General features: G+C 44.0%; 1 protein-coding gene across 50 annotated transcripts in view; it reads left to right on the top strand.

Annotated features, from left to right (window-relative positions):
- SORBS1 (sorbin and SH3 domain containing 1) overlaps positions 1-23,758 on the top strand; it is a 177,010-nt gene that overhangs the window by 123,917 nt on the left and 29,335 nt on the right. For 19 of the 50 annotated variants that reach the window (XM_016164124.2, XM_036223173.1, XM_036223186.1 and 16 more), the window contains 4 exons: positions 8,359-8,408; positions 16,587-16,759; positions 19,442-19,527; positions 22,682-22,849. In XM_016164124.2, the coding sequence (XP_016019610.1) occupies positions 8,359-8,408; positions 16,587-16,759; positions 19,442-19,527; positions 22,682-22,849 (477 nt within the window). Of the gene's footprint in view, positions 1-3,452; positions 3,519-4,098; positions 4,201-8,358; positions 8,409-16,586; positions 16,760-17,304; positions 18,781-19,441; positions 19,528-22,681; positions 22,850-23,758 lie in introns of all 50 variants that reach the window. The other 31 variants (XM_016164111.2, XM_036223161.1, XM_036223167.1 and 28 more) reach the window with 6 other exon arrangements.

Below are 23,758 nucleotides of genomic sequence, written 5' to 3'. Positions count from 1 at the left end.
GGGAATGATCTCTATGAGTTAGGATATTTCCCAAAATTTGAAATAGGAGTTAGAAGTTCTAACAAATTTAGTATTTAGCCTAATAATATTCTGCAGCTTCCCTGTGATGTGTCTGAATTGGTTTTGTTATAAATCGATTTTTGGCACTTAACGGAGGATTTTCTTAGCCCTGCACCCAAAAGGGTATCAGACAGAAGGGAAAATTGAGCTCATTATTTCACTGGAGATAACTGGAAACTGACTTTAAAACTCCAGTTACTTTAAATCTTAATTATTACAGCTGCAAAAAATTTACAGGTAGAGGGGCTACATGCATACAAATAAAACATTTTACTAGATGTTTGAGACTGTAAACATCGAGACTAAGCAGTGATACTTAAATCACTATGGGTTGGAATGATAATTTGCAGGCAGGAATTAACTTTATAGTTCAGTTAAATGTTAAATTCCGTGGTGTATATTTTTCGTTAAGACAAAGACAAATTAAGCTGATGCTCTGGAATTCTTAAATTGATTCAGTGATGCTGAGCTTTGTTTCAAAGTGAAGGCATCTTCTCAATTAGCAGTCATTCCTCTCGCCTTAGACACTGTCTCCTAATAGCAGTTGAGCGGTCCTGGATGAACAGCGCCACCTAGTGACCAGTGGAGAGAAAGGCGCGCCCGACCCGAAGTGTGCACCATCTCCTCTCCCCTTCCCAAAGCTTTGATGCACACCTCACTTCTCTTTTCTCTCCATTTTTATTCTGCTGTACACCACTCAGTGAAGTCTACTTCATGCAGTCTTTTCCACATGCAAATATTTAACAGTATCCTAACCCTTTTCCTTTTCTTTTTCTTAAAACTTGCTCAGTTACTTCACAGAAAAACTTTTTGATATATGTAATTTGTCCCTTCTACCCACACAAAAGACCATGATTGGTATATATAATAATAATGACATACTTCTTCAGGGAAACCAAAAGCTATTAGCTTTAAATTATTTATAATAAAGAATCTGTGCCACTGATTTTGGAAATCCCATTCAGAATCCACATATTTCTAGCCATCTTCTCGTTGACCAAATAACTAAATTAGTTTTATTTTAAATATTAGCTTTTAGGAACTGTTATGAAACAGGTTTTCCTAGTGAATTGTGATTGGTTTTACTAAATGTCATTCCAAATCATTTATTTTTTGTTAGAAATAGACAGCATTTTAGTTCCAGCATACGTTAAATAGGCTTCGGGGAAAGTTTAGTAAATAAACACTGTTTCCACTGGAAACCGTGACCTGAGCACCACATAGCCAAACTAAACAAATGTTGAGAACACAGTCCATTTGTATATTGGGACCTTCCTATAATTTGTATCCCCGCCCTATTGTTCTAACTGCCTCTTAATTATTTAAAGAGCTATTCTTCCAAACTGTCATTTTTTCTAAAGCCATAAGTGTTCCTTGTATCTACCTTAGAGTCCTCCTTAAATGGGGCTAATTCTTTTTGTGCAGGTCTTTTAGAGTAATAAAAGATACTTGTACACCTGAAACTTACTGGATTTCATTAACCAATGTCACCATAATAATAATTTTTTTTAAAAGTAATAGAAGATAATATGTTTGAAGACTTACCAAAATAACTTAATCAGTGTGCAAATCCTAAGGAAAACTGCCGAGATGAACGGTTTCTTATGGTCTGCGGCAGTCTATGGGTGGGCTTATTATTTAATTGAACCAAATTGATGACTGGGTGTCATTTTCAGGGTTTGGGAAGAAGGCGTGATGGGGAGAAATTTTTTCTTTGTTTCTCTTTTACCCCAGTCACTCTGCACCATAAAAAAGTAATGGACATAAATAAAAGTGGCATAAGCCATGGAAATTGTTTTGAAAGGTTGTTCAGTCATTCAGAAGCACAATGAAATTAAAACTCCTACCAAAGCATGTGGATCATCATTTCTACTTTTATTCCACACCATCTCAGGAAACACGTCCCCCCAGTGAGGAAAGCCTGCCAGAATTTTGACACTACACATTCCCCCCGGACTCCTTTCTTCTTTAACTCTTTCTCTGAAAGCTACCCAAAATGAGCTGAAATTTCAGCAAGATCCCGGTAGTAATACCCTTCAGCTCTAATAAGTTGTTGTAGAATATTAAATAATTCAAGACTCCAGGGACCATTTTGGGGAAGATTATTTAAAACCAATTTCATTTATAAGCACTGTCTATTTTTTCTTTTACAGTATGTAAAGAAATGAGTAGGGGGCTTTTAAAAATATGCTTCCTCAGATGAACAATCTAAGTGTATGAAATGCTTAAAGATGAATGATAAGTGTTAAAAGCACGCACTCGACAAATTGTAGAATATACATATGCATAGATCATGTTACTGACCTGTTGCTGTCAGTAATGAATGCACCTTGGAATCAGATTACTTTTCATTGCACACTCACCACAAGGAGTCTGGGTGTCAGACAGCTTTTTCTTCTGACCCCCTCTAATTTCTACAGGAATTTGATTTCTATAAGTAAGCTCAAGGCAGAATGTCACTATGTAAACCAATTTGAATGCTTCCATGGTTGATTATAATGAAATACACATAAGACTCCAGGGGCTTTTAATGGTCTCCTCTCCTCAGAGGTCCTGTATATAAGAACTTTCAAGTCTCAGAAGGCAGAACAAGAAGGTCCACTTGGTGGGAGAGAGGTTCCAGAGTTAGAAGTGGCTTCAACGTCCAGATGTCCTACCCTCGGAACCCCTCCCTCATTAAACTTTCAGCAATTCTCCCGGCAGGTTTCTTTTTTCGGAATGCAGCTCTAATTCTAACTTGAAAAGTTAAAGGAGAAAACAAAAATAATCATATAGCCTGCTGTTTAAATTCAAAGCATAGACTTCGTTTTCTAAGGGAGAGAGCAGGTATGCCTCTACCACTAGTGGTCTATTAAAGTCTAGTTATAAACAGTAAGAGGAGATTTTAAAAATTGTCTCATTATACAATGCAAAATTTAATCCCCATTTTGTACAGGGATTTTATTGCCACAAACCACAGAAAACACATTTAGTTCAGTATACCCTCCACGGGCCAGATCTCCAAATTGACACATTCATTAACACGTAATGCATTTTACATCGGAGAAGACTGCTTCAAAAGGGTAGAATCTCAGTGTCAATCACAGTTTGAAAAGAACGGTTAGGAATTTTAAAATTTCTATTTTGGTTCAAATGGGTGTTGATGCTTTTTTTTTTTTTTTTTTCCTTTGTGTCTTCTTTTACGTTTTCAATATTTGGACTCCAACAAGGATTGATTTACTCTTGAGTCGTAGAAACGAAGCTCCCAGTTAGTGTCTGCTCCCTTTGCTTTAGCTCACCTTTCTGTGTTGATATAGTTCTCCTAGTGTGCCCCTCTTTGTTTGAGCCGGTCTCCATGTTTGTCTTTATGTCTTTATGCTCATTTCTTCATTTCCTCCTCTGCTTCCCGTCAGCCTCCCAAAAAGATATGGGAATATACTCCTGGAGACTGCTCTATCCTTCCTAGAGAGGATAGAAAGGTAATTCCGTGCCTCCTCCGTGGGCTGTGTGTGTGCTCTCTAGCCTGGCTAGTGTGAGTGTGTTGTGGGGTTTTTCTTTTATTTTCTTAAATCATTTTCTTTTAACTTACAACTTTTCTTTTTTTTTTTTTTGGCTTGGTGATAACACTGTTTAACAAAGTCTCTAAGATTTATACTAATGGTTAGAGGTTTTTGTTTGTTTTTTTTTTGTTGTTTTTTTAAGCAATGATTTATTCTTCTGACATATAGTATTTGTCACAGTCACCATATTCTGAAAAGAGAGAAAATAGATATTTCCTTAAAGGTAGGTTTTTGTGGTATTCATAGTTCTCTTTAGCAAATAGAATAGAGTTTTGGAGCTCTGATTACTTCAGGATTTATATTTTCTATGCCTAATGTTGCTTTCTCTGTTCTCATGGCTTTAACTAATTTCCGGTGAGCTCTCGTGTTTTAATCATGCCATCTCTGCCTTATTAAAATATAACACTAAAAAAATTTATTTTTCAAACTTAACCTTCCATTCTCTCTGCCTTTCCTCTAAACTAAAACCTTCTTTCCCATCTTTTCTTTCTTGAACCAGACTAATCTAGAAAAAGATCTCAACCTCTGCCAAACAGAGTTAGAGGCAGATTTAGAAAAAATGGAGACGCTTAATAAAGCACCCAGTGCAAACCTGTCACAGGTATTTTCTGAGTTTTTCCTCATGTTGTCAGTTCCTTTTCAAACTGTCTTATTTTCTTCTTTGTTCTATGGTTTTTGATGTAGTTGAGGTGATGAATGATTATGCTGGTTATTTTTAAGCTGCATGGCTTTCTGACTCCTGATTTAGATTCCCTTTTTTCCCAACTTAATTTTCGCTTGGATTCCTTTTGAGCTTGGCATCTTCCTTTAAATGGGCTTTTCAAATATGTACAGGGCGGCTAGTGATTTTAACAGCTCCCCCCTTTCTCTATCATTCTCTTCCTCTCCTTTCATGGGGTGACCCTTTTAACTTCCCTCTCTTTGCCGTGGTATACCTTTTCTGTATTTTCAGGGACCCATTTTTTTTTTGGCAGCATTTCATTTTTTGCAGTCCTGGAAGATACCAACCTCATCAATCATTTTCAAAAGCATAGCAAGTGTGATTTGAGTGCCTCTTAACATGTATAGCACTGTCAGAGTAGTATTTGTAATTTGGAAGGTCAGAAAGTTCTCAAGAAAATATTTGCTCTAGAGGTGAGATGCCCGGCCACAAACAAGCATTTGAAACTCAATCTGCACTGACATTTTTTAAATGTGGTTTATTAAAGGATAGATTGGAAAGAGAGTCCAAGGTAAATGGATTCCCAAGGGGACAAAAAATACCCAGTGTTTTGAGAACTGCTCCCAGGGCTCCCTGACAAAACAAGAGAGACTCTTACAAGGAAATGGGATTGTTACAGGAAATAAAAGAATGAGGATACTGCTGAAGAGGCTGGGAAGGTCCACAGACTATGGCAGGAAAGGTGGAAAATGCCAATGAATCGTGTTATACATAAGCAGAACTGAGACAGGGAAAGTCAGACCACCAGCATGAGTGACTTGGATGCCAAACGTCATGTGAGTGCCAGAGACTCAACCCATGGGGAGGGATAAAGAAAGCAGGGGATTACGGCAGTCGCCAGCGGAAAAGAGGGCCGTGGAGCTAGAATGAGAGGGTCAGAAGGAGCTGCAGGCAGATCAGGGGAGTTGGGATTCGGGAATCCAGAGTCCGTGGAGGATGAGGAAGCCAGCAGGGGCCAGTGGTCAGGCCTAGCCCCCGTCAGAACTTGGAGGAGGCATGAAACGTGAGCCACAGGATGCACAATTGAGACATAGAGGTGATGGAGGGGAAAGGGGCTGTTTCCAACTGGGGCAGAGCCTGGAACTAGCTGTACTCACTGCGGAATCGAAGGGGCGAACTAGTTCTAGGGTGATAGCTGTGGCTATAGGGAAGTCCTAAAGTGAGCTGGGGCAGAATGGGAGCACTGGGATTACAGGTCACCCAAGAAGGAATCAGGGGCACTGTTTCAAGCGGTCTGACATGAGTGATTCTGTAATATGTGAGGATGGAAGGCAGCTAGCTATAGAACAACTAAACTAACTGCCACCCCTCTGAGGGCCCGCGTGGTTTCTGGTACCTAGATTCTGCTCAGAGCAAGGTGGGCACAAAGACGTGTCTGATTCATAAATCACCTTCCCATTTGTTTAGGTACCTGTTGCCCATTAGTCCCGAAATGTGTGAGACATGCTGAGGGAGGTTCTAAGTCAGCACCAAAAAATGGACATTGCCTTCAGGAATGTGATGATTTAGTCATACTCATAAAATAGAAGACCTCCAACAGTACACAGCAGTGCCTGCTAAGGGCTAAATGAATGTTTTGAGCTCTATGTGCCAAGAGAGAGAAATCTTGTGGAAAATCAGGGGAGTTAGCTGAGCTCTTAAAGGACGGATAGGGCTTTGGAACATGGTGAAAGTAAGGGCAGCCATTTGAGGCAGGGTGAAGAGCACAGAAGTAGACATGTTTAAGATGTATTCAAGGAATAAAGTGGAACTTGGCTATAATAGAAAGGTCGGGGTGGTAACAGGGGGAGGTAGGTTTGGGAAAGAGAATTGACTCCAGATTGTAGGAGCTCAGAAAATATGGTTAAGGAAATGATTGATTTTGCTCTCAAACCAATGATTTAATTCAGGAAGTGTTTTTAAAAGGTTCGCGCCATCACTCTAAGAGGCTGAATTGAAGGGAAACCCTCCAGGTGGAGGTCGAGAGGGCAAGAAGGCTACTGCGTGGTCCAGACATGCAGTGATGAGAACCCATACTCCAGTGGCACAGCGTGAAGGGAGGGGTCGTTAGATGTGAAAGGTCACCGAGGAAATTGCAGTGGGACATTTTAATCGCTGTGAAGAACAAAGGATTGGGGGATGGGATGGAGACAACTCTAGAGATTTGGCCAAGCGTCTGGAAGAATGGGGACATCAGCATGCCACATAAAGTCGGGGAGAAAAAGATGGGTAAGAGAAAGGAGTTGATTTTAGATAATTTACTTTTGAGGTGTTAGTTGGAGCTCACATAGGGAATATCCAAGAGACAGTTGCAAATGTAAGACTAGGGCTCGTGAGAGTGGCAGGGGCTTACAAAGTCAACTGGAGTCACTCGAACAGAAGTGATGATCCCTTGGGAGCAGGTGAAGACACCCTACCTGGTGGGAGGTGAAAGATTGAAGGGAGAATCATGTTGACAGAATGAGAGACCAACAACTACCCATTGGGATATTGGAGGACATGGAATAAGAAGACAAGGGGGGAGGGTCAGAGAAAAACCAGTTCTGAGAGGAGCAAAAGTGCATGATGGAGCGAGAGGAGAGGCGTGAGGATGACCCCGTGCCCCAGAGAGGTCCCAAAAATAGATTGATGAAAGGGTTTGATAACCAAGAGGTTTCTAAAAACCTGGAGGTTGCTAGGCGGGCAGTGAATGGGAGCTGGAGTATGTGGTGAGGAATCAGGATCCCTCGGGTCGGTGCATCACTGAGCAAAAATGTGATCATGGAAGAAGATAGGATGCGGGATGTTCTCAGAGGACTCAGCAGGGTCCTGCAAAAATTTTCCAAGATGGAGACCAGGGCTTTGTCCACAGAGGTGAATGAAGGCCAAGAATGGGACAAGTGCCCCAAGGCAGGAAGTCCAAGGAGAGAGGCTGGGCCGAGAGACCAATGCAGGCAAAGTGCTGGGAGGATGTTTGTGGAGGGGAGAGAGGTGCCTTCTTTGGGGAGTAATGAGGAGCAAGAGGGTGCAGGGTATTCATCCTGGGGCAGAGGTGCCCTCAGGAATGGACGGCCCCGCAGGTGGAGGGAGGGTGTTTCGGCAGGCCGAGGGCCAAGGGCCGGGTGGCCGAGCCCTGACGAAGGCTGCCCACCCCCTTTCTCTTTCACAATCTCCTTCCTTTTCTTTCTCCTGGTATTTCTTTTGCTCTTCTTTCCTCAGATCTCTCTCCTCCAGACAGCTTGTTTTCCTTGAAATGGTCATTGTTAGAGATTAGAGTATCTTTAAAAGTTAACTTTTTCTTTGATTTATTCAGGTACCATATTATTTTTAAAAGCAAATATATTGAACTCTTTGCTTTTTTTTCTCTCCAACAACAGAAACCCTAAGCTACACAATTATGTGGCTTTTTCTCTGCATGTAGCTCTCAATTGTTTTCTTTCTTTGCAAAGCGGCCTGTAATCTTATAAAATGTTCCCCAACTCAGGCTGAGATGAGCATTAATAGCTTTTGTGAAACTGCATTTTCCCCTTTTCACACTTCTAAATCTGCAGGGGCAAACTAGTGATCTAAACAGTGTGGTCTTTTAAAATGCATTTTTGTACATTCTGTACCTAAAGTGTTGGGTGACCCTCTCTCTGGTTGTGGCATCTCGGGTGCATGAAAGAGCCTGTGGTGGCTTGGCAGGGGGTTTGGGGACTGGGGTAAGCCGGTGGGGGGTGCGCTGCCCACTTCACTAGTGCATGTTGGCTCAATGGATAGCAGACCAATTTGCCCAATGGGCCTGCAACTGAAGGTGTATATATAAGCCAAGAGGCCATCCCCTGACCCACCCATAGAGCCTTGGTCGCACCCCTGGGAGGCAAAAGATCAGAGAGAAAGAGAATACCCACTTGTGCAGAAATCCTCCTCCCAAGAAAGGTCTCCTCCACGAGCCTGAGACCTTTCCAGCCAGGTTCCCCAACACCCAGAGGTCCCTATCTAATTTAAGGAATGAGAGGGACTTCTCTCTTTTTCTCCTTGGCTTGAAACATCTGAATCAAAATAAATCATATACACTTTTTTTTTTTTTGACATTTACAGAGCTCAACAGTCAGCCCCACTCCGGAAATTTCTTCAGAGCCTCCTGGATAGTAAGTTGCCATTTTATTTATGTGGCTTACTGTATGAAATGTCAAAAATGGGAAGAAGCTTGTGTTTTGGACTCGTGTGTTTTATTTGTGGCAGTCTATTGGCTTTGAATGATGTACAGTTTGGTGATAAGTAGCAACTCAATTCTCGTCTTCATTTTTTTTCTTCTGTTTTCTCTTCTTCCAAATTAGTTTTGCGAGATTCATCTTACCTTTGATAAGCTTTTGTCTGTGTTGGCATCTTTATCATTAGAATGTGAGTTTATTTGAGCTTAGAATCAAAGTTCACCTCATTAGCTGATTCCTGTGGGGAGGGCATGTGTGACTGCTTAAGGTGGGGGTGAGTCCTTGTCATGGGGAAAGACTAGGCTGAGAGGGGCTAACTTATCTGATTCTCAGAGATGTGGCTTTATTTCCCCATGCCCATTCTTAGGATTCTGCCTGGGCGATGTGTGCACTCCTCACTCACTTCTTCAGAGGGTGACCATCAGCCAGCCCCCTCTCCCCCTCCCCTAGATTATCCTGCATCCTCTGCCAGATTATCTCAGTACTGTACCATTCCACCGGAAAATGCTGCATGCTGCCCTCGCCCCCACCAGCATACATAGATAGTAAATAGCAAGCATTTTAGCTGGTATGAGCAGGCCCTAACCGAGCCTTCCTATGCCCAATCTTATGTCAGTACCTCGTATGGCATTTCCTTCAGTTGCTGTAGACTTGAATTATGTTCTTGTATTTTCCTAATTACTAGTAAATTACAAGCTCTTTGAGGGCAAGGACTGTGTCTCCTGTGCCTGGTGCACCCAACAGATTTGGGAGCCTGTTCTGCTATAAATAGCTCATTTTTTCACCACCATATCTGTATCTTATTTAAAGTGTGACAAGAAGGAAAGACACAACTGTTCCCTTTGGGTTGGGTAAATCCACAGAAGCCTGACCTGATCTGACTACTGAGTTTATGGATTTTGGGGGGCAAATATTGGAGTCACTTGGGCATTTTGCAAAACTAGTTTCATTTGAGTCAGCTGGGATTTGGTATTTCACTGGAAAATTGGAAAATATCTTTATCCTTTTAGGGTAGTGACCAAATCTCTAGCTAGATCTGTTCATTTTTCTTCTTTAAATATATATATTAATGATTATGATCAATAAACTTTAGAGCATAAGGTAAAACTGAGAGTGTATTAAGACAGCAGCTAGAGAAAGAGTTTCCAGTCCTGAAAGACAGTTCCATCTTGGAGGAAGTTGGTTATAAAGTCTCTTGCACCCATTATAAGGTTAGGTCAGACCACCAATATGACCGAGAGGAACCGACACTCAGATACAGCATCTGGACTGCCTCACTTTCTCCCTCCACTCTGGGCTCTGGGGCTCACTCTCCTTCAGGGAGCTAGTTGAACTATGCCTTCAGCTCCAGAGATAACAAGTCTCAGGTCCTCTAGGTCTCAGAGATGTGCTTTTTGAGATGAAGCCCACCAGGCGACCTTAGGCTACCTGCAGATAAAAGGCTTCTTCAAGGCCACAGCTTCTGACAAACTCTCCTTGGTCCCTGAGGCCACCTGTTTGTCAAAGTGACCAACTTTGTCACTTTGACAGTCCTGACAGCCCAGCGTGCGATAGGACCAGATCTCTCCCTGCTGTTGTCGGGATTGCACAGTGTTCACCCTGCTTGTCTCATCTCCTGCCTCTGCATCCTTACCCCCATCTCCCAGAAATGCCCAGGACAAAAATGCTGCTTCCAGTGGCCCGCTGAGTGACTTCCTTAGCTCTAATGGATCTGAGGCACTATGCTAGATATTATAATAAGAACGTGAGAAATAGTCCCTTAATAGTTTTGGGGACAAAACACACACACACACACACACACACACACACACACACACAAATACACAAATGAATAAATGTTAGTAAATAAGAAGGCAAAGTAGCAAATGATCGAAGTAGTCTATACTTCAATTAAAAGTATTTGGAAGAGAAAGCAGTACTTACGGGCTGTCAGAGTTAGGTGTACAGGTCTTGAATGAAGTGATAACTTTAACAATTTATTGAGCATTTGCCGTGTTCCAGGTCCTACGTTTAGCATCTTACGTACTTTACCTCATTTGGTCCTCTCAGCATTCCAAGTTCAGGCATTATTTTTAATCTGCATTTTATAAGCGGGGAAAACAAGCATATAAAGGCAGTGTAATGTCCAGAGCTATAGCCAGGGGACTAGTGTTGGCAGCAAACTCTGGTCTGCACCATACTGATTCAAAGCTGGGTGCTAAATTAACAGAAAGCATGTTATGATTTGCTGTTTTTGAGTGATTAAAAAGACAGTTTAAGCAATTATTCATAATATTGCGTTAACAGGTTTGAAGGGGACTAATGCAAACTGCTTAAAAGAGCAAATTGCTGTCACTGTATATTTGTATATATAAAGATACCAAGCACTCTTATTTATATCATCAGAGTGGGTCTCCAAAGACCTCTGCTTTTCAGCGCTAGCCTAGCTCTTGTGAAATACTTGGCAGTGATAGATGAATTTTTTCCCTCTTGCTATTCTACCATTTGGGGATTTTTTTCAGTAATTCAGGCTTGGTGTTTTCCCAGTTTGTTCAAACGAGTAAGGTTTTCCCATATGTGGAATTGGTGAGGAGCCATCCTAAGTACAGGGCCTGACACATAGGAAAATGCCCAATAAATGTTTGCTGAATAAGTGAATGCATCCATAAATCTTAATTAACTAGACTGCAACTCACTCAGCATCAAGGCAGGAAGCTTATGACCTGAATCTGGCCCCTTTCACTGGATGGACAGGGATGGCTCAACCCAAGGACTGAAGAGGAGTTATAGATGGGCCAAGTTCTAAAACTTTGTGGTCAATGGAGAAGTGGTGGTGTTGTGTTAAATCCACTTTCATATCTTGGACAGTCTGCAGTTTAAAATATGATTAATTAAGCTAATTACATATCACAATATTGAAAGAACCTGAGAAGAGAGAAGAAATTCACCCATTGGCCCAATATCCTAATACAATTCCATCCTTCCTCTCTAAAAAATATATATTTTTATAGTTGCGATCACAATGCATTCCAGTTTTGTATTTTATTTTCTGTAGAGTTATCAGATCTATAAATTACCAGTGTAGACTACTTGTTATTTTCATTATTGCTGCGCCTTTCAGCATTGATTAGCACTAATACATTCTTTGCCCAACCGAAGAGTTTTACTCTATTTGGCCAGCAGGTGGCACTCAAGCAGAAACTGTTCTTTCCTAAAGGGGGGTACACCAGAGAAAAACACCTTTTCCCCTTTAATCTTACTTAAGATCAAAACGCAAGTTACCTCTCATTACCTCTCATTAGAAGCTTCCCAGGGCTTTAAAGTGTGTCAGAATCTGTGTGTGCGTAGGCATTTAATTTTATAGAATCATTTATTATGCTAATATTTATTGAACAATAGTGCTAGGCATGATTAATCAAATAAACTGCCTGCCCTCAAGGGAAAAATCAGTGTAATGGGGAGACTGGCTTGTAAATAACAGTCAGAGTCGGTGTGGTGCGTGTAGTGATGAGACCCAGGAGGGCGTCTGTTTTGTGGAGGAGGAAAGGAAGGCTTTATAGAGGAAGAACAGCAAATAAAAAATGAATAACAGTAACAGTATAAATAGGAAAAGTAAATTTTTTCATCTGTACAAAAGGCTGTAAGATGAAACTGCCGTCTCCACATTGGCTAGACCCTCCCTCCCCCAAAACAGTTTTTGTTTCTTCCCGAAAACATCAAGTGATTTTGAACAGTGAATTCTGTGAGGCTGGAATTTTTTTGTCTGTTTTGGTCCCTGTTGAATCTCCACCTGCAAGAGTGATTGACATGTAGAAGGTGCTTGATAAATGCTTGTTGCATGAAAAAAATGAGCAGTGGAATGACATGATGAGAATTTTTATAGAAATATCATTGACAGTGATTTGCAAAAATGGTGGAGGGAGTAAGGGCTGAGACTAGGGGAGTGATGGTATACTTATTGCAGAGGTGTAGGTGAGCAGGTGGTGAGGCAGTGAACAGGCAGGTAATGAGCTGTATCGCGGAATATAAGTAGGACTTAGTGGCTGATTAGATTTAGGGAACAAGGTGGAGAAGAGGGTCGATTCTGTGGGCTTCCTGGTTTGGGTAATGGGAGGTGGAGGACCAGATTCTGGGTTTGGTTTGGGACATGTCAGGTTTAAGATGCCTGAGGAACACCTGGGTGGGGCTGTCTAGAAGGCAGTTGAGTGTGTGCATGCATGTGTGTGTCTGGAGCTCAAAAGAATGGTCTATATAGATAACAGATTTGAAGGTGGCTTTTTTGGACAGTCTTACCACGCCTAATAGTTTTGCAGATGAAAGAAATTGAGGTGGAGAGAAACAGATTGTTTCCAAGTCTTTAAAATGAGTGGGTTTGCCTCAGCTGATCCACTTGTTGGAGTCAGGCTGGGATCGCAGCTGCCAGGACTGCCCACTTCCTTCAGAGCCCACCAGTTAGCACAATTGGAAACAGTCGGCCCTAAAATGATTGCTCTGAGCTCTCACTTTATTCTTTGAGTATGTTTTTGTTGAATCCCCATGAAACTCAGCAGCAGCTCTGCATCTTAGCTCCAGGGTAAGCTCTTTTAACTGTCTTCTCCTGGTTTGCTTTTTCTTAACCGAAAACTGGCTCAACCTAGGCTGCTGAGAGCTGAGCTTTTGGACTTGATTTGTTTTGTTAAATAATCGGTAACTTGGGTCTTTCTCAATTAGCCTGAGAGCACTTTTCTCATTTTCTCTGGTCTGTTTGAACACAGCAAAGACCCAACAACTCTGTGACCTATGGCAAATGCCTTCAACATTCTGGTCCTCAGTTTCCCCTTTGGTACAATGGACAAAGAATGTCTGTCTTTCCAACATTAGGTGATCCCGTGGAGAGGATACATTTCAAAACTCTGTTCCAGAGCTTTTAGATATTGTTTTTAAACAATGTGCAAAAACTTACACATCTGGAAAAAGCGTGTTGGCTTTGGTATCAGAAAGAAAACAATTGGCCAAAGCAAATCCATTCTGAGAGGTTTCCTGAGTGCTGACTTGTCATTCTAATGGAGAAGCAGGAAAAAGTGGTGATAATGGGTGGAATAAAGCCAGAAAGTGGAGCGGCCGGTCCCCACTTTTTGAGTGGGTGAGTTCTGACAAGTGGTGAGGTAAGGAGATCCGAGGTCAGGCAGCCAGTGTTAAGGCCAAGAGTCCTGACTGCATGCAGATAGGAGCTAGAGAAGATAGGGTTAGAAGTGCTAACCAAGGCTGCTCAAAAGACAGCAGGATAAAAGCCATTGTCAGAGTCGCTCAATACCGAGAGAGGTCTGGTAGTCCCAGAACAGGACAACCAGGGCTCTAGAGAGAGAGAGACTCTCCTCACAAGACAGGCCTCAGTCACCACAGCTGTGGGCAAGGCTAAAGGACATCCCAACATGGATTTTTCTGCAGTTGGGTGAACAAAAGGGGGAAACATGGGTTTAAACTGAAGGACAAAATAAAAATAAAAAAAAAAATACAGCCAAAAATAAGATGGTAGACTGCGAAAGCGAGTTTAGAAAAGAGGCAGATTTATTTTTAATTAGGAAATTCAAAGCGAAAGCCAGTTTAGATGAGCTTATATTTATTTAAAGTGGCATATAGTGCCAACAACCGTGCATGTTACCTTTAGGGGTACTCCTGCCCTCTAGCTAGAGCTGATGGCTTTTACAAGTCAGGACTGGAGACAGCTGCATGGGGGGCAGTCTTGTCCTTAGGCAGAGCCCCAAGCCTCTTTGTCTCTAGAGATGGGAATGGGCAGAGGCCGGGGCACCAGCAAGGACAGCCAGCCTAAGCCTGGGCCGCCCTTATCCCCTGTAGTCTTACTCTTTCCATCATTTCCATGACTCAGTCCATGGTCACTGATGTCAGGAGCTAGGAACCTTAAGTAAATGTGATGTTATTCATATACTTGTGGAAGAGTATCTAAATACATAATTGCACAAATCAAAATATAACCTTAATCAGATCATATGTGCCGATTTTGCTTTCAGAAAATGTGACCTCTTATTCATTCAACAAATATTTATTGAGTGTACTCTTGGACCCTACAGTCAAGTGGGCTCCTACAAATAAGGGCCTGGCCTGGGGGAAAGAGACCACCCCGTCCTACCCCTCCTGGAGGTTCTTCCTTTCTGAGACACATGCTCCGGAGGCTGCTCTGAAGACTCACTTCATTCGCTTGTTTTTATGTTCTCAGCTTTGAGGATTGGTTTTCTTTTCCCTTAGATTCCCAGTAATGATCCTCCGTTTCATCTGAGGAAAGGGGAAAAGCATTTGCTCCCCTGACCTAGGCCTGAGAGGAGGAGAAGGGACCTGGGGGAAACACCAACTGCCCAGGAGGCCCCTGAAATCGAGCACGTAAAGCCCTTAGAATAAGTGGTGGGCATGTGGTAAGGTGGCTCCTGTGAGGGGTGTTAGCAGTGCTAGAAGCAGCAGTATTGCTCAGGGGAACTTATCTACTCTGAGGTGAAGACCTTCCTGTTTCTGAGCCCTGCATCCTGGAGCTGCTTGCCCCAGGCATGCATTCATGGCTCTCGGTGGTGGAGCTCGAGCATCCTTAAGCTCCCTGCTTCCTGTGCTGCTCAAGCCCGGGCTCTTGGAAGGCACTGCCTCTTCAGTCACAGGGAAATGTTATGTATATAAAGGCAGCTGAGAATACTCTCTGCATGGTCCTCCATGACATGGCTCAAGTTCCAGCTCCGCAGTTCCACTAAACCGTGCCTGCTTTGACAAGGACCCGAATCTCTCAGTGCCCTGTCTCCTCATACGAAAATGGAAAAAGTAGGATTGTTTGTGAGGATTAAAGAGAGAACGATCATTGGGCACTTAGCAAGGTGCCTCCCACGTAGACATTTCACCAGGTGCTGTATAGGGTTGTTGTTACCATCATTACCTGTGACTGAAGGCTCAGGGGCTGCATGAAATGTAAAAACAATTCCATCGGATTAACGGGTAGAGGGAAAGAGATGGACAGATGTGATAAAGCAAATGCAGCCTGTGTTCCTTGTAGACTTATGGTGGGGGCGGGACATACAGGTGTTCGCTGTTACAGTTCCTGAAGCTTTTCTATAGATTTGATAATATTCATAATAAATTATGGGGATGAAGAAATTTCACATCTTGATTAGGATGCCAAGCTATTAATATCCTCAGAGCTGAGAAACCCACTTTGATACCAGGAAACTGAACTGAGTAGGATTGAGAAGCAGCCTAGCAGAAGCCTGAGTACTTCTGTGGGAAAGCAATCAGTCATTCAGTTGTCTGAGTGAGTGTGCATGTGCGTGTCCACGTATCCGTGTGTCAGTGGGTGAGGGCATAGAAAACTGGGGTTTAGGGGGAGGGAGATGTTCAGTGAGTAAGTGCTCTTAATTTTTTATGTGCTCACCTCTTTCAAAAAAGGATTTGTTGTAACTTGCAAAAATACCTAAGATTTCAACAAGATGAAAATAAGCGAAAGACACAAATGATTAATAGTCGATACTCATAATACATGTCATGAGGTTCTGGATATAAATTTTGAAAGAAGTGGGTGCAGAAGGTGGCCAGGATAATAAAAGCACAGGGAGTCCTAAGTTTCAGTTTCACCTGGCGACTGATTTTCCTGAAGACCCAGGACAGCTGGGCCTCCTCCTTTCATGGTCGATTTCAGTGCTCCATCTACCCAAATGCATGTGAAAAATACTCCAGAAAAGTAATCCAAGTGGTGGACTTGAAGTTGCCAGCACTGGCCAGTGACATGTCAGAGGCTCCACCCATGTTCTCAGCTGCCTCCTTCCGTGTGCTGTGCGCCCAGCACCCCTCTGCCCTCCCCTGTGCCTTCCTCTCATCCCTTCCCCCTGTCCTCCCCTCTCCCATCATCGTTTCCCAGTTATTCTTTTAAAGCAGAAATGCAGCCATCTCAGAGGACTTCTGGACATGATTCCTGAGTGTTCAGGGGCAGCTGTGGGCCTGCCTTGTCTGTAGAAGTCCATGTCTAAATAAGGATGTGCTTGATTAGGAAGCCAGAACATGTGTTTCTCGTCCTTCATTGGAAATGTGCCTTTTAGAAAAGTGTTAAAAATACTAACTCCTATTCTTTTCCCTCCCTCTTTTTTTCTTTTATAATTACATTGTTCTTAGTATATATTCTTCCAACTTCCACGCAGTGAAGAGGGAGTCAGATGGAGCTCCCGGGGACCTCGGGAGCTTGGAGAACGAGAGGCAGATTTATAAAAGCGTCCTGGAAGGTGGAGACATCCCTCTCCAGGGCCTCAGTGGGCTCAAGAGACCCTCCAGCTCGGCCTCCACTAAAGGTAACAGAGTGAAGCCCACAGGCCTCTCGCCCGTCCACACCCTTATTGGGGTATCTCTCGCCTGTCCGCACTATTATCGGGGTGTTGGCAGGAGGTGAACCTCCAGCTACTGAGATAAGTTTTGCCTTGTTCAGGTCCATTTCCAGGCCTTCGAGCCTTCTTATGTCCCCTCCCCTGGTTTCTCACCGGCCATTTTTCTTTCTGTATTAATAATTTCCCTTCCTTTGAACCTCAAACTTGCTCTCCCTGAAGCACCTCTCTCTCTCTTTTTGTTGTTCTGATTCCTTTTTCGTAGAAATTAGCTGAGCTTTTGAGCCTTTCCTCACTCTAGCAAGGTGGCCATTTTTTCGTTGCATCTTTGCACCTGCTTTGCAGCACAGATTATTTTGCTCCTGGACGACTGGACACGAAAAAACAAAAACAAAAACCATATGACCAATAAGCATGTTACCTCTCCTTTTTTTTCTTTTTTCTTTTTTTTATTTTTTAGCAGCTTTCAGCTTTAACCTAATGGGTCTGTTTATTTTATTCTGCATGCTTTCCAGTGGATCGTAAAGGTGGGAATGCTCACATGATTTCTTCATCTTCGGTTCATAGCCGAACGGTTAACACTAGCAATGTGTTAGGCCCTGTGTGTAAGCACAAGAAACCCCTGTCCGCCGCGAAAGCCTGCATTTCGGAAATCCTTCCCTCCAAGTTCAAACCCAGGCTGTCTGCTCCCAGCGCTCTTTTGCAGGAACAGAAGAACGTCCTCTTGCCGTCGGAAAAGGCTCAGAGCTGTGAAAACCTTTGCGTTTCGGTTTCTTTGAATGATTCCAAGAGAGGCCTCCCCCTCCAGGTTGGGGGGAGCATCGAGAACCTGCTCATGCGCTCCCAGCGGGATTATGACAGCAAGTCGAGTAGCACCATGAGCCTGCAGGAGTATGGCACCAGCGCCAGGAGGCCCTGCCCTCTCTCGAGAAAGGCTGGGATGCAGTTCACCCTGCTTTACCGGGACATGCACCAGATCAACCGAGCTGGCCTCTTCCTAGGCTCCGTCTCCTCCTCGAGCGTGCGGGATCTTGCCTCCCACTTTGAAAGGAGCAGCCTGGCCTTGGCCAGGGGTGAGCTGGGCCCCAGCCAGGAGGGCTCAGAGCACATCCCCAAGCACACCGTTTCCTCCCGCATCACAGCTTTCGAGCAACTGATTCAGCGGTCCCGGTCCATGCCGTCCCTGGACCTGTCCGGCAGGCTCAGCAAGTCCCCCACACCTGTGCTGTCCCGGAGCGGCCTGACCTCAGCCCGCTCTGCCGAATCCCTCCTAGAATCAACCAAGCTCCGGCCCAGGGAGATGGATGGGCTGAATCCCGGGGGGGTCTGTGCCTCCCTGACGTGTAGCAATATGGTGGACCCCACCTTGGGCTTCAGGGGCCTCGCGCCTTCTGAGCCCCTCTCCACTTGCTCTGACGAGCTCGACCACTGCTCAAACATCTCCAGTGATAGCAGAGAGGGCAGCAGTGGCAGTTTTCATGGAGACTTCCCCAAACACCGCCTCAACAAGTGCAAAGGCACCTGCCCGGCCTCGTACACCCGCTTCACCACCATCCGGAAACACGAGCAGCAGCAGACCTCCAGACAGCCCGACTGGCGCCCCGATTCCAGGGGGGACAAGAACACGCTCCTCAGGAACATCTACTTAATGAGCCCCCTCCCTTTTCGGTTGAAAAAGCCCCTCCAGCACCACCCCAGACAGCCTTCCCCTGGTGACTTCTCGGGCCCCCCAGTGGGCCGGAGGCCAGACCTCCCCAGTCAGCCCCATCAGGACGATCCCCGCCCTGGGGGGAAGCCCTCAGTTCCCAGGCGCCTGTCTTCTCGACACACCATGGTGAGGCTGAGCCGGAGCTCAGAGCCCCCTCAGGAGAGACCCTCGATCCCAGAGGCCTGCCCGAGGGCCTTTAATGACGGGAACTCTGTGCCGTACTCAAACCACGGCCTGGACAGGAACAACAATCCACAAAGTGAACTGGGACCGTCCCTCGGAGGTGGCATTTTGTGTATTTGCCCGGTCTCACCTCACCCGTCTCTCCACTTTGCTTGCTCTGTCCTCTCCTCCCATGTGCCCTTGGTGCTCATTTTTCTGGTCCGTCCTTTGTTTTCCGTTTGTTTTGCTTGGCTATTAATCATGGCTCATAGTGGCTGCACTTTAAAAACAAAGCCCCCATGTCATTTAAACTAACCACCAAAGTCTATTTCGAAAGAAAAATTGGCCATTTAGCTCATCTGAGAAAATTTGTTCATTTGAACCCTGGAACCCCTTGCAGTTCGCACCAACCCTGACTCACCCCATGGTTTTTCGAGAGGCAGCCTCTCTCAGTGGCCCTGTGTATGTGTGTGAGTGTACAGTGTGTCCCTGTAAGATCTTGCACGCCTCTTAGCAGGGATGCTTTTCAGAGAAGGTCTTCTCTTTTCGCTCACCTTTTGCCTTCTGATGAGTATTCTTCGTATTGCACTAGTTAGCAAGTAAATTCGAGCAGTCAGGCGGGGGGGGGGTGTTTTTGTTGATATTTAGAATTTGATGATTGATCGTTGATTTCAATGATTATAAAAACTTGACATTTAGAATGAATGAAAGGTGAAATCTTTTCCCAATCTGGCCTGCCACTAAATCTTTGCCTATTTTAATTCTACTGTGTTGTTTTGAAGATTCAGAATCACCAAGACATTTTATACCAGCTGATTACTTGGAATCCACAGAAGAATTTATTCGAAGACGTCACGATGATAAAGAGGTATGTGTCATCTCTAAAGCGTCTTAGCGTTTGCACATATAAAATTATGGAGGAAATAAATGTTCTAGATAGCTGTTAGAGAGCTGGCGTGGCCTAGCGATTGGAAGCAAAGACCGGTGTTGTCAGAAGTGACTTTTTATTGACATTGGCTCAGTCACTCCACTCATAGTCCACTTTTCCAAAGAGTAGGACTGATTTCCCCAAGGCATTCAGTGCCAAATGCCACGTCAAGCCAGGACTGCTCTACGGGAGGTTCAGATAGAGGCAGACCTCCCTATATTGCTCTTTGTTCTTCATCCCTTGCCCCAACCCCTGCCTTATTATTCTCTAGAGAAATCCACCACATATTTCTCCAATACTCCCCACTCCTCTACTGACACAAAGCACAGTTCAAATCGGGAAGGATGCAGTAGGAGAAAGAGTAAACTAGAAAATAATAATGACCATGATACATATTATGAAATGATTTGAAAAGTTGCCTTTAACTCAGAAGAAGAGACATCCCGGTAAACATTGACAGACTCCCCACCAAGGACTTCAGGATACAGATCTTTCTTGCAGCTCCTGACAGGTCTGTACGGCAGCAGTGTGACCGACAGGGTTCAGAAGGGGATGAGTTCCTTGGGATTGAGGGAGAGCGCATTCTACAGACTAGCTGAATGGGCAAAATCACAAGCTTCCGTGGTGATAAAGTGCTGTTATGAGGCATGTTTTCTAGATTTCGCATTCCCAGGAGAAAGGGTCCTACAGATGAAACAAGCTCTGATGCCCATTTTCCTGTAATGAATTAAGAGGTGGAAGAACGGCTTTGAACCCGGTGGCAGGAGGGGGAGGCCATTCATATCTCCGCCACTTTTTTCTTTTCCCTATGAAACCTGAAGCCCTTTTTCTATATTGTTCTTTTTTGTTGAGTGGTCTCAGACTTCAGGTCGATTTTCTTTAAGGATTTAGGGTAAGGCCAACTTTGAGGAGCACTGGGTCATGATCATTGCTGCCAAATGGTGAGACGAAAGACAAAAAGGCCATGGCTCTCCCCCTCTCCAGGCACAATGCAAGCAGGTTCAGTAAGGCACTTGTATGTGTCTATTGGAAGAAACAAGATAAACAGAATTCAATATACAGAATTATTTGTTATTATGAGGTGAAAACTCACATACAGTGGGTATTCATCAGGCCACAGAACAGATTCAATTTGAGTCACCATAAGGAAAGTACAAGATGCCCGCCTGTGTTGTCCTGGGCTGCTATGGTGACAGAATATGACACTTGACCTTACTACTATAAACCTTAGTACCCAACATGGAAGGTTTTGTGATAGAAGTCTTGCCTACCACACTGGAGATTACTTAGTTGGTTTAGAGTTAATACATTAGGATATATATCCAAACGGTGAGCAGCTTGTTTCCTGAATAATCCTGGTTCAAAGATTCTTAAAAACTTCATGTCTTTATCCACGGTTTTGGCTTATGTGGTTAAGCTATGGGAATGATGGATTTACTGAGGTCAGATTCAAGCACTGGTTTGGAAGCATCACTCCATTTCCTGTCCACTTTCACTGATTTTATGTAACCTCGGCCAGAGCACCATGGATCCATATGGCATCCTCAGGCATCAGTTAATTCCCATTGCCACAGAAAAGACACATTTCCCAGCTAACGGAGTGCCAGTCCTGGCATTTTTCGATGCAAATACTTTATTATTAACATTGACGATAATGGAATTTCAGAAAATGGGGACGTGCCAGTCCTGGAAGGGACATCAGTGGCAATCTAGTCAATCCCCTTGTTTTATCCAGGAAGGGACTGCATGCAATAAGGTAGTAAGTGGCTTGCTCAGAGCTACATACCACATTAACTTACAGAAGATGCAGAGCTAGAAACCAGGGCTCTGCTGTGCTTTGCAAAGCACTTTCTCATGTATTTTCTCATTCATTCAGTCTTTACAGCAATTTACCTGAGCATTGGAAATCCCACAGCCACTTGATGAATTATTACTTTATTACTTGTAGACCCTGGAGAAAAATAGAAAAATCGGGCCCACCATCCTTTGGGGCTAGGAGTGGCTTGAGGCATTTAATTGCTTGCTGAAAGAGGACTTTATTGAGAAAGCTAACAATTATCAGTTCTAATTAATGCTTTCCTACAAGGAATGTTAATCCCAAGAATATATGTGTGATATGGAATAAGAAAACACATTAAAATTCTGTTTCAGAGGGTCATTTCAGTAGGCAATGAGGACATTTGGTAAAATGCCACACTGCTTAATTATTTAAAAGAATTTAAGAATAGAAATAGATGACTATTTCCTTAAAGTGGGATAGAATATTTCTTTAAAACCCTATTACCATTATTCTTAGTTTATATAGTTCAATATTTATATTCGATATTCCCTTAAACTCAGCTTTATTTTACCTAATGAAGAAACAGTTAAGCAAAAAAAAAATACAGTGAGAAAGTAACTGGTGCTCTGTGCTGGTCACATACGTAGCCTTTGGTGCATGTGGTAAGGCCTCCTATGAACTGTGCTCAGAGGAAGAATTGGCTGGCCTAGGCAAAGGGGGTGCTGCATTTTCTGAAATGAGCATCTCCACTCTATCGAGCACAGTGGAATAACAGACATTGGAAGCACAAAAATGCCATAGACCCCACAAACAACCCAGAGCAGGTTTAGCAAGCCTGAGTCAGGCAGAAGACTGAGCCAGCCGTGGTCCCACCATGGGAACACACTGTGGGAACTTACCATTGCCTGAGAGAGGTAAGGACTGCACTTCCAGCCCCCTGCTGCCAGCCCAGCATGCTTGTGGATGCTCTGGATGAACCACACTGGGTCACATGGCCTTTGCTGCCCTTGTATCAGGAGGTAGGAGGCTCTGGGCTGAGCCAGGGGATAGTCTGCAGGCAGTGCGACTGTATGAAATTCATCTTTCCCCGTGTCTCAATGTCCTTCAAGTGTCTCCCGTGTAGTGCCATGTCCTCCCCATGGGGGAGTGGTCACAGGGAACATGGGAGCTGTGGCCGTAAAGCCCCTCCAGCACCTGACCCTACGTTTTCCTCCCCGCCGACCCAGCACCTTCCTCCTTAGTTGTTTTTGTTGGCATTTTTCCAGTACCCTGGACCAGATGATTCACTGCCCATTTTATGCAATTTCATGGCAGAAACTTTTAGCGGACCAGAGACGACTTAAGCGCGAGCAAGAAGAGGCCGATATTGCAGCTCGACGCCACACCGGCGTCATTCCAACGCACCATCAGTTTATCACTAATGAGCGCTTTGGGGACCTCCTCAATATAGACGATACGGCAAAAAGGAAATCTGGGTCAGAGGTCTGTTTTAGTTGCCTCGATCTGCTGCTTGACCCAAAGCAATATTTGCCTCCCCCCTAGCATTGCCCTCTGTAGGCTAAATTAGTTCTCCCAACAGCATCTTTTATCTTGGCTTCCCTTAGGCTTGCTTTGGCTATTCTGTGGCTGGTCAGTGGACATGATTCCCATCATGTCCTGTGCTCTGTATGTTCAAGCATGCCTGGCTGTGGGACCGGGATCTGCTGGCGCACACCCCTATGCATGCCTTAGAGCATCGGCTGCCTTCATGAGTCCAGTTCTCTGTGTCCTGCATTTTATCATGATACTGTGTTGCCTGCGCGTTCTGCCTAGAAACCTTATACCTTAGTCCATTTGCATTAGTAGCTATGGTGTGGGCAATGACAAGATTCTTCTTGAAGAGATGGTTTAGTGGAATTTACGTTACAAAAGTTAGCTACGATGCATTATTTACACTGACCCTCAAATTTAGTGACATTAATGTTGAACTATCAGAGAACAATAATGCTGCTCAGTGTTCTACAATGAATTAATTGAATAAAGTATACAGTAGTGCTGAAACCTTAATGAAGAGTTTTGAAACCCAAAATCATGCAGTTGGGATAAGCTTGTGGAGGGTAAGGGAGCTCTCTGAGAGACATTTCATTTGTTCCCTCCATTTTGACGTTTCTCAGCTGAGATTGCAAAACTTAATGTTATAAAATAAACTAAGCAGCACAAACATTTGAAGTAATTTTGTTCAGGCCTTGGCCTCTTGCACTAAGGCCAACATGTTGAAATCCTTGTGCCGGCCAAGGGCTGAATCTTATGTCAGAGTTTGTTTTGCCCTGTAACCCTTAAGTAGCCCTTCCCTGCTAAAGATTAGCTCTTTTGGGGGAAGTGTGTGTGTCTGAAGCTTGGGGGTGAGGGGGG

This window comes from Rousettus aegyptiacus, unplaced genomic scaffold, assembly GCF_014176215.1.
Source record: "Rousettus aegyptiacus isolate mRouAeg1 unplaced genomic scaffold, mRouAeg1.p scaffold_m13_p_6, whole genome shotgun sequence".
NCBI classification, from domain to species: domain Eukaryota; kingdom Metazoa; phylum Chordata; class Mammalia; order Chiroptera; family Pteropodidae; genus Rousettus; species Rousettus aegyptiacus.
This window is presented reverse-complemented; position numbering and strand designations above follow the sequence as displayed.